The sequence below is a fragment of the Tachysurus vachellii genome, chromosome 12, assembly GCF_030014155.1.
Source record: "Tachysurus vachellii isolate PV-2020 chromosome 12, HZAU_Pvac_v1, whole genome shotgun sequence".
Lineage (NCBI taxonomy): Eukaryota > Metazoa > Chordata > Actinopteri > Siluriformes > Bagridae > Tachysurus > Tachysurus vachellii.
Window position 1 is genome coordinate 13,470,118 of NC_083471.1, and position 11,347 is coordinate 13,481,464.

The 11,347-nt window shown below is 39.9% G+C and overlaps 1 protein-coding gene across 1 annotated transcript; it reads right to left on the minus strand.

Moving 5' to 3' along the window:
• Positions 1–5,552: 5,552 nt before the first annotated feature.
• Positions 5,553–9,606, minus strand: isca1 (iron-sulfur cluster assembly 1). The gene is made up of 4 exons (XM_060883064.1): positions 9,464–9,606; positions 8,223–8,276; positions 8,012–8,117; positions 5,553–6,568 (listed from the first exon to the last, which is right to left on the minus strand). The coding sequence occupies exons 1-4, from the start codon at positions 9,542–9,544 to the stop codon at positions 6,420–6,422; spliced, it is 390 nt and encodes a 129-aa protein (XP_060739047.1). The 5' UTR covers positions 9,545–9,606; the 3' UTR covers positions 5,553–6,419.
• Positions 9,607–11,347: the final 1,741 nt, after the last annotated feature.

Consider the following 11,347-nt stretch of genomic DNA (forward strand, 5'->3'; position numbering starts at 1 on the left):
AATTGGGATATATCCTAAAGACACCGTTTGTGTAGTCTGACATGCAGGTTACTTGGGTAGCCTAGTGAATAAACAGCGAACTGAGTACACACGCACACACACGTACACACGCACACACACACGTAAACACACACAGACACACGCACTAACATACACATACACACACAGCTCTTTTTGTGTTGTCAGATTTTAATACTGTACATACACAATTCACTGGAATTGTTTTGCTAGTTTTTCACTCTTGTATTATTTTAATTCCTAGGTTTAATTAGTGTTAAATGGTTTCTTGTGTAGGAGTAAAAAACAAACAAAAACCAATTCATAAATAAATAAATCACTATGCAAATCTCTTCTCAGATTTCTCTCTTTTGTGGTATTTTACACTTTCAAAACTTTCTTGTTAAGCATTTATGATTCTTATTGACTAATTGAGTAAAAAACAAAAAGAGAGTTGTTCTTGCTTAATAATATTAATTATATTATTATTCATTCATTCATTCATTTTCTACCGCTTATCCGAACTACCTCGGGTCACGGGGAGCCTGTGCCTAACTCAGGTGTCATTGGGCATCAAGGCAGGATACACCCTGGACGGAGTGCCAACCCATCGCAGGGCACACACACACACTCTCATTCACTCACGCACTCACACACTACGGACAATTTTCTAGAGATGCCAATCAACCTACCATGCATGTCTTTGGACCGGGGGAGGAAACCGGAGTACCCGGAGGAAACCCCAGAGGCATGGGGAGAACATGCAAACTCCACACACACAAGGCGGAGGTGGGAATCGAACCCCCAACCCTGGAGGTGTGAGGCAAACGTGCTAACCACTAAGCCACCGTGCCCCCTATATTAATAATAATAATAATAATAATAATAATAATAATAATAATAATAATAATAATAATAATAATAATAATAATAATAATAATAATAATAATAATAATAATTCATTCATTCATCTTCTACCGCTTATCCGAACTACCTCGGGTCACGGGGAGCCTGTGCCTATCTCAGGCGTCATCGGGCATCAAGGCAGGATACACCCTAGACGGAGTGCCAACCCATCGCAGGGCACACACACACTCTCATTCACTCACGCACTCACACACTACGGACAATTTTCCAGAGATGCCAATCAACCTACCATGCATGTCTTTGGACCGGGGGAGGAAACCGGAGTACCCGGAGGAAACCCCAGAGGCACGGGGAGAACATGCAAACTCCACACACACAAGGCGGAGGTGGGAATCGAACCCCCAACCCTGGAGGTGTGAGGCAAACGTGCTAACCACTAAGCCACCGTGCCCCCTATATTAATAATAATAATAATAATAATAATAATAATAATAATAATAATAATAATAGCATTGGCATATTCTCTGCACCATATACCTGCACCATACTCAATGCTACCTCTGTTTCTGATCCATTATATTGTCGCGATGCAGGACAAAGGCGAGTGAGGAAAAGTCAAGAAACAGAAAACAGACAGGAAAAACTAGGCAACACAGAGCTAACGGGAAACAGGAACACAAACGTATAGACAAGGAGGCCAGGGCAGGGCCGGCAGAGCAGGAGGCCAGGGCAGAGCCAGCAGAGCAGGAGGCCAGGGCGGAGCCGGTGGAGCAGGAGGCCAGGGCGGAGCCAGCGGAGCAGGAGGCCAGGGCGGAGCCGAAGGCCAGGGCGGGCCCGGCAGAGCAGGAGGCCAGGGCGGAGCAGGAGGCCAAAGCAGGACAGAAGACCAGGGTGGTGCCGCAGGCCGAGCCAGAGACCACAGCGGAGTTGGCGGCCAGGGTGGTGCTGCAGGCCGAGCCAGAGACCACAGCGGGGTTGGCGGCCAGGGTGGTGCTGCAGGCCGAGCCAGAGACCATAACGGCGTTGGCGGCCAGGGTGGTGCTGCAGGTGGAGGCAGAGACCCGGAGCAGGGCTGGAAGCCAGGGTGGTGCCACAGGTCGAGCCAGAGACCATAGCAGAGTTGGCGGCCAGGGTGGTGCTGGAGGTGCTCTGAACCTATAAGTAGGGACAGGAGAGGGAGAGACTGACAGAGACAGGGAGACAAAACTAGGGACTGACAGAGCAGATAGGCAGAGCATTTCGGTACAAAGCCCTTCAGGCAGGACAGAGAGTCTACGGGGCTTGGGCGCAACCATACTCGCTGGTTCCGTCGACCTGGTCGGTTCGGCTGGCTCCGTTGACCCAGCTGGTTCCGTCGACCCGGTCGGTTCCGTCGACCCGGTCGGTCCGGCTGGTTTCGTCGACCCGAATGGTTTGGCTTGCTCCGTTGACCCGGTCGGTTCCGTCGACCCGGTAGGTTCGGCTGGTTCTGTCGACCTGGTCGGTTCCGTCGACCCGGTCGGTTCGGCTTGTTCCGTCGACCTAGTCGGCCCGGCTGGTTCCGTTGACCTGGTCGGTTCGGTCGGCTCCGTCAGCCCGGTCGGTCCGGCCTGTTCTGTCCACCCGGTCGGTCCGGTCGGTTCCGGTGTCTTGGCGGGTTCGGGTGTGTCGGCGGGTTCGAGTGCGTCGGCGGGTTCGGGTGCTTCAGCAGGTTCGGGTGCTTCGGCGGGTTCGGGTGCTTCGGCGGGTTCGGGTGCTTCAGGTGCCTCGGATGCTCCAGCCGGTGCCGTAGGGATGCCGGCCGCCCGGACCGACACCATCGTGGTGTCACCCAGCTTGGCGATCAGCCGGTTCACACGGGCCTCGCCCGAGCTTTCCGGTCTGGCACCCATGTGGACAGGCTCGGTCACCGGCGTACACAGGCCTGGGTTGGGCCGAGGTACTGTAGGGGTTTCGGGCGTGCATGGCTGGCACTTTTTCATTGTAACTTTGAACAAATGTTTTAAACTCATGGTATCTTAAGTATGTAACTTAGTGAGCCAGCATTAATGTATTCAATGTTAGAGATTTAAGCACTTATGTACGTCGCTCTGGATAAGGGCGTCTGCCAAATGCTGTAAATGTAAATGTAAACATATATATATATATTATGGCATGCCATTTAGGAAATTATTCATAAGAGAATTAATAAATAAATAATTAATTGATAAATAATAAATTAATAAAAAGTCTGAATATATTGAATGAAAAGTCTGAATATATTGAATCCTGACGTCATCAAGACGCACCCGATATCTTGTACTTTAGGCAGAACGAGTCAGCGATAAACTTATTTGCTGCAATTTTAAGAAATGAAGAGATGGTTAACACGTTTAACACGTTTAACAGTGCGTGCACGGCCCAAAGTGGTGCCGTAAACCACACTAGTGTCGGACTACGGATGAAGAAATGTATTCGCTATTTCACCGAGGAAGGTGAAGGAAGGTTTCCCCTATTTACATATCTAACAGACACGGATCAAGATCACTAATTTGGATCTGTTTTTGTGTCCACTTCACTACTGTCTGCCTATTGTCTGATGCTAGGTAGGTGGGTTAATATGGGTTTGTAATAGTAGATTTGGTTGTAAATTGTAAATTTTATTGTTATAAACTTTCAAATTACACTAGGTCATCTCACTGTATCCAAAAGACAGATATTTGCAAGTTTAAAGAAATTTAACAAAGTCACCAGTCTTGCATGACATTTCCAATACTTCAGGCATAATTGTGTCTTACAATTGTCAATTCAGCAGCAATATCTGTCTTTTGGATACAGTGAGATGACCTACTGTAGTGTAATTTGAAAGTTTATAACAATAAAATTATTTACAACCAAATCTGCTATTACAAACCCATATTAACCCACCTACCTAGCATCAGACAATAGGCAGACAGTAGTGAAGTGGACAACAGAAGAGATCCAAATTAGTGATCTTGATCCGTGTCTGTTAGATATGTAAATAGGGGTACTTATGTAAACTCGAATCTGTGAATATGCGGCCAACTTTACTCAAGTGATATCGGGAATCCATTCAATATATCCAGACTTTTCATTCAATTTTCTCATGAATAATTTCCCAAACGGCATGCCATAATATAAATATATATATATATATATATTCAATACACAATTTTTAAAGTACTTCTTACAGAACACAAAGGTCTGTTCGTCTCTCATATAAACAAAAATGCTCATTTTTTTATTGTCTCTAACCAGCATATATTCTACAAAATAATGCTACACAATGTATAGTAGTTAGAGATTTAGTTATCCAGGTGAATCTGACTCATGTAAGAATCAGTCAGGAGAGTGCAGTGTTGGACTTTGAGGCTGTCTTTACCTCAAAAAATATTTAAACCTGCTGGAGTATGCAAAGATTCATACAAAATGAGCTTTCCTTTTCTTCCAACAAAGACATGTTAAAGTACATTTAACATTTTTTTTAACATGAATTGTGTATATATTATCCAGTTTGTTTGCTAATTAGCCTAGCATCAATCCCATTAACCAAAGTTTTTGGACACCTGACCATCACACATACCCTGTGCTGTGTGTCCCTATGCACAAAGTGAGCTTCATGAAAAAATGTTTTGAGAAAGTTGAAATGGAAGAACTTGTGTGTCCTGCAGACTCTCCTGCAAAGCCCTGACTCTAACTCAACCCCACTGAACACCAAAAATCAAATCAAATTTTATTTGTCACATACACATACTGTACATACAGAGTACGACAGGCAGTGAAATGCTTTTTGCATCTGTCCGGTATTCAAACCTTTATGATGAACTGGAACACAGACTGAATCCCAGACCTCCTCAGTCTTGCAACATCTATTCCTGATCTCACTAATGCTCTTGAACACAACTCCACACAGCCATGCTTCAACAACTTCTGGATAGGTATCACTGACAAGTGGATGTGGGATGTACAGCAAGTACATATTGGTCTGATGGTCAGGTGTCTACAAACTATTGGCAGCAAATAAACAATGGAGATTGAATGACATTTTTCGAGCAAAGTTGTAGATTTCAGATAGATCAGATTTTTCACGAGAATGTGACATTATTTAATTTCATTTAATCAGTACACTCATTTACTGTTTTACTTTCTTTCTTCTTTACTTTCACTTGATTACATATTTTGTCTGAATATATATGGTATAATGTACAATATCTATACATTCATTTAAGGATCATTCCTCAGTACAGGTTGTGCTAGAAATCTTGAAAAATGGGAAATCTTTTCAAAAAATTTAACAAATCTAAAAGTCTGAACAGATTTGTGTCTCTCACCTTGATAAAAAGTCTTGTTAAATGTATGGAGACTTTTGGGTTACTTCATCCACCACAGCTGATCTGAAATCTGATCTGAAAATTTCACGGCTCATTTTTTTTTTAGCTAGACGGCCCCATTTTTCTATTACTCAACAACCTAGCAAGTCTTACAAACTACTTTGTACTTTGTTCAAATATTGAAACAAGCTGAAAGTTTGTACTTCAAAATACTAAAAGAGAAGCCACTTCTTTGTTTATTCCTCAAAGAGTTTGATGTGATGATTCTTTCTTCACAGCTTTCCTATAACTATTAGTCACTTTATCAAAACTACATTTTAATTCTATAAAGAAAATGAAAACCTTCTTATAGGCGTGAGATAAGAAACCAAGCATCAATGCATTTTTATGTATATCAGCTTTATTGTGCGTTAAAAGACAGTTTTTTTGTGTGTACTTTTTCTCTCTCACATACAGACTTTATAGACTGATGAGCATCAAGGACACTTTTCTAAAATCTGAGTCTTACACTTCATAATGACTGATTTCTCACATGTCTGGTTCTCATAAATATACACCATTATCTCTCGGTGCAGAGAGGTTTCTCATGCTATGCTGCATCTCTAAGCAATTTTAAAGAAACACACACACACACACACACACACACACACACACACACACACACACACACACACACACACACACACACACACACACACACACACACACACACACACACACACACACACACACACACACACACAGAATTATGCATGGCATATGTTTAGTGGAAGCCTTCCATCTCTTTCTCAACAACTCACACGTTCTCTCTCACAAGCATATTCACATACACTCTCACGCACATACACTTTTACGTGCATGCAAACACTCAAGCACTCTCTCACGCACATAAATTTGTGTACATATGAATGTACTGGCATATAAACAGGCAAATCTGCATCAAGAAAAAAGACAAAGTGAATGAGGGGATGCATTCTTAATTTTCTGTAAAATAAATACTGACCCATATTGTACATCATTTATCTTTTACATTATATTCTAAATATAAGAAACCACAAACCAAGTTAAATTCTTGTCACTAAACAGTGGTGATGATCATGTTCAGTTAGGTGCAGCACAAGGAGCTGATCTCCAAAGCATCCACTTCTCTCTCGTGTCAGAGTCTTTATCCAAATAGTGGTTCTGTCTCTGACTGGGGAATGGGAGTGTGATGTACACTGGAAAGTATACATGACTGGAAGTTGTTTAAATATTGAAGCTCTCCCCACAGCCACATGTTCCCTTGATGTTGGGGTTGTTAAACACAAACTCGCTGGAGAGTTTAGTCTCGACAAAATCCATCTCAGTGCCCAACAAAGTCAGCTGGGCCTTCTTCTCAATGAAAATTCTCACACCTGGAAACAAAAACAAACAAAAACAAACAAAAAACACAATTATTATGAACAGAGGTACAGGATATCATGTGCTACAGGTGAAACGAGGGCAGTGTGATGAGTCTCAGCATGTGAGGTGGTAAGACGGCACTTGGTTTTCCACCAATAGAATCAATACCAACACAATAGTTTGGTGGAAATAAATAACTTTAAAAAAATGCACTGACAGGAAGTTACTGGAAATTCAATTCCTCATTTTTATAAACAAAACGCCTAAGTTAAATATAGTTAAACAAAAGTTTTATTTTATTTGATATATTCTGAAGTTAAAGGCAATAATCTCTCTCTAAAGTCCTGCAGAAGCACTGTTTGTTTAGATGAAGTTGTGGTTGAGTAAATGCTCCTCAGCCAGGCTGCTCTGCACTAGAGGGCTTTTATCTCACATATTGGTTTTCTTGTCTCTGTGGGGTTTTTTTCTTAATAAACAAAAAAAAATCTCGACATCTCTCCCTGATTGAGCTTGCTACTTTTCCCACACATTTAGAGAGACAAACTCTCCATGATGATCTGCTTAAATGCAGCAGTAAAGGACCTCATCCTTCTGAACTACATACTCTTCTCTCTGTTGTGGTCAGGAAAGTGAATTTTCTCCCTGAAGGGAAACTCAGAGTGAATTAGGGGTCGTTTCCCACAGGACATTTGGTCCCTCAACCAGAACACCACACAGGATTTTCTGGTCTGTTCTGCACAACATTCATTACCTCAACTTTGTATTTGTATAGTACATACATATAGTACCTATAATGCACTACATTTGCACTTTACTCATAAATGTCATGCCACTGACCCATATTTATAACTAGATATTTTTTAACATTCTCTCTCTCTATCTATCTATCTATCTATCTATCTATCTATATATATATACATACATATATATATTATATACCTTTTTATTTAATTCAAATTTTATAATACAGACAGTAAAAAAGCATTTCACTACATATCGTGCTGTATATGGTTGTGTATCTGAATTCAACTGTGATGTAACCGAACGTTTCTTCTGGACATCCTTGTAGCATCAAATGTATTGATATCTAATCAAACCACCTGCAGCTCTAGTTACAGGATCCTAATGCTGCTGGTCATAAGACAGAGCTGTTGTTGGGGTTATTCAAGATCACTACCTTGAAAAGGTAATCAATATTCACTACATGAGTGTGAGCATTTTTGATGATTCCTACAACCAACCACTATCAGCAGCTGACCTTTACTCTCAACTCCCCAGAGACATGTCCCGACAAGCTTCTGTCTTTGTATTCAAATCACTTTATGTAACTAGCATTCTCCAAAAAAATAATGCAAATATAATGAAACATAAAGGCAAAAAATGCCACATTTGCCCCAAATCCCCTTCCCACACTTGTACAGTTCTGTACAGCACAAGCACAGCTCATCACTCACCGTCCTGTAACACCTCCTCATCTGAATTGTCCTTCTCCTTGGTGTAGTCGAGTGTGTACGTGAGGCCGTTGCATCCTCTGGTCCGGACACCAACTTTCAGCCCAATCTAGACAGGTAAGGTAATTACACCATTTTACATAATTCCAGCAATAAATAAATTAAAAAAAGAGCAGCTCAGACATCAGTCAATAATCTCAATAAGTCTACTTACATATTCTGGTTTATTGTCTAACAGGAGCTTGATTTTGTTCACAGCCGAAGGCGTCTGAAGAGAAAGATAAATTTTCATCAATTGATATAAAAAAATTAATAATTAAAATAAAAATCTATTATGCAGCAGGTGTATGAGAACTAGTGCTAGACATCATATAGAACTCTGGTGTCATACAACTAAATTAATTAAGCTACTTTTTTTTTTTTTTAAATGGACATTTCCAGTAGGCATCTTGTAACTGTCTCCAAATATTTCATGGATCTTCATGTCCAGATTAATTTTCCTCAGCAGGCAGGACAACGATCAATGAAAGCAGGAGGTCAGAGTCAGAGTAATATTAACTATCACTGTATCACAGGATGCAAAGTTGATTACAACTTCGATCCAGCCAATATATTTGTACAGTTTTTCTTATATACACAATACACACATGTACACTTTTTTCACTTTTTGTCTAGTTTTTTTTTTTTATTATTATTATCTGTATGTCCTGTTTTCAGACATGTGGCTTCAGACATGTGGCTTTTCTGTGACTCCTGATATTTTTATGACAACTCTGGCTCTTTTTTTATGCTAGTTAAAAAAATATAAAAGCAGTAGAAGGTTGTGAACAATCTGGAGTGCTTTTAAGGTGACATATGCAATAAACTGTCCACATTAAAAATTATCTTACACTGTTATAATAATAATAGATAATAAACACACTCCAGACCATGCAGTTATATGAAAATAATGAACGTCAGGGCGGTGTGATGTGATATTTATGCCACAGCACACACTTTAATGTTAGCATTGTTTTTTTTTTTTTCTTTGTTTCTCTAAACTTTCCACCAACAGATTCAGTTATAGACTTTACATTTCGCATCCTTTAAACGTGGTCAAAACTGACGGTTTAATCTCACAAATCTCCTCTTGTAGCTCCTTGACAACAACCCACCCTTGACGTCAAGGAGCTAAGGTCACGATTATACAAACTACCTAACTAGATAGAATGACTTCTTTCGCAAAATGAAATCAAATTTTTATTGCATTTGATTTGACTAAGAAACAGTTCGCTGATATTGTTACATGTTAGCATTCCCAAGAAACTGCTGGAACGTTAGCCGGTTGCGGCTAGTTAGGTAACCTTGCTAACCTTGCTAGCTATACCGTGCTTATCTTTACGTAGGTTTACTCACTCTCTCTCGACCATGAAGTTCTGCTACCACCATATATAAATATAGTGAAGAAACACTTACCAGGGTCAAAGCAGCTCTTGGTGATAAAATCTTTCTCCTGCTAACCGCCTTTACAGTAGCTCTCACTATGGAGGCAGACATGTTGACAATCAACAAAGTTCTCTGTGCCTAGATGTAAACACCAGTGGAAGATGAACCACCCACTGAGCGCAATTCGGTCGATGATTGGCTGTTTATTTGACAAACATTCTCTTTATCCAATCACGATACCGTAAAGTAGCAGGACTATTTAGAATCAGAATCAGAATGGTCTTTATTGCCAAGATAACAATATCTACATTTCAGTGAAAGATGAACAATTTGTAACTTTTGTGCCACACCTAATTTTTGTTCTTACAGGACAAAACCTGGTGGTTGAACGACGACAATACCTTTATACACCACAATGTATAAACATACGTGTGTGTGTGTGTGTGTGTTTTCTACTAGATCATCTACTAGATCAAGCGTCATTTGGTTTTGTATGATATAAGCAATTAATCGTATAGTCACTATTAAACATTTATTAAACATGTTTGTAGCATAAATCATGTTCTTCACAGAAACATAAGCTGAAATGTTACTTTGCTCAGTTTTCAGTCTGATTCTAAATAATTTAATTTTATGTTGAGCTGCCAGAAAGGTTATAGCAACCTGTATAAACACCCTTAAACATAGCAGAAAACCTCAGCATGATCTCAGCATGCACAAAAAAAATAAATGGATGTTCTACAACAGCAGAAGACTAGATTGGAAAGACTTATTTCAGCGAGGAAGAGGAATCTGAGGCAATTATGGTCACAGACTCACCCACACTTGGCAACTGAAGATTAAACAATTATATGCCTTTTTTCAGTTTCAGCTGTCCAGTTTAACAAAACTAAAATAATTTTTTTTTTTTGGAAAGACTCCCCAGTGTCAGTACTAAAAGTCATGCTAAAATCATGCGGTTTCTCGACAAGGTGCAATAAAGTTATTGATGTGATATATAAAGTTTTTATGCTGTATAGACAATAAATAATATATTGATTATTAATGAATAAGTTTAACATTTTTTGGTCCATAAACACATGGTTTGCCAAAGTTTGGGTGGAAGAACTCAGCCTTGAGCCTTAACACCACTCAGGCTGAATGAATCCCAGATAACAGCCACAGTGTAAGGGAATATAGCACTGGATCTTATACACTATGAGTGTGAGTGAATATAGCACTGTTTCTTATACACTATGAGTGAGTGAATACAGCACTTTATATTATACACTATGAGTGTGAGTGAATATAGCTCTGTATCTTATACACTGTGAGTGAATGTAGCTCTGTATCTTATACACTATGAGTGTGAGTTAATATATAGCACTGTATCTTATACACTATGAGTGTGAGTGAATATAACACTGTATCTTATACACTGAGTGTGAGTGATAACCTCAACCCAATTTTGAAAAAATTGTAAGTAAATGTAATTATAAATGTAATCTTGTGTTTTTGTGTGAAACATATCTTTTGTCAGAACCATCTTGTGTGTTTGCCTGGGTTTTTTTTTTAAATTTGTTTGAGTAACTTCAAATATCAGCATCTTCAGTGCCCGAATCTCGGGCATGTGACCGCATCACACATCTTTTCACTTTTTTCCCCTCCAAAGCATATTTCCTCTGCTCTTTTGAAGGTGCTGAGATTTGAAAATTTGGAGGAAGCCCATACACACATTATGGAGAACGTGCACAGGAACAGATACAAATTCCCTGAAAGAGAAAGATGAGCTGTGTGTTCCAAAGGTATGAAAGTGTTTCAAGATTTCATTCAAGTGTATTGTAAAGGAAGTTCCTTAGGTAATGAGCAACAATCCTCATTCTGTGAGCAAATACCATCAACACCATTCCATCATAACTCTCTTACTAGTCATAC

What these genes read in the sequence shown, in the direction of transcription:
- isca1 (XM_060883064.1), bottom strand. Translation starts at nt 9,544, where the DNA reads ATGTCTGCCTCCATAGTGAGAGCTACTGTAAAGGCGGTTAGCAGGAGA. An exon ending in CAAGAGCTGCTTTGACCCTG is followed by an intron (nt 8,277 to 9,463) that starts GTAAGTGTTTCT and finishes CTTTCTCTTCAG; the next exon opens with ACGCCTTCGGCTGTGAACAA. An exon ending in TAGACAATAAACCAGAATAT is followed by an intron (nt 8,118 to 8,222) that starts GTAAGTAGACTT and finishes TTACCTGTCTAG; the next exon opens with ATTGGGCTGAAAGTTGGTGT.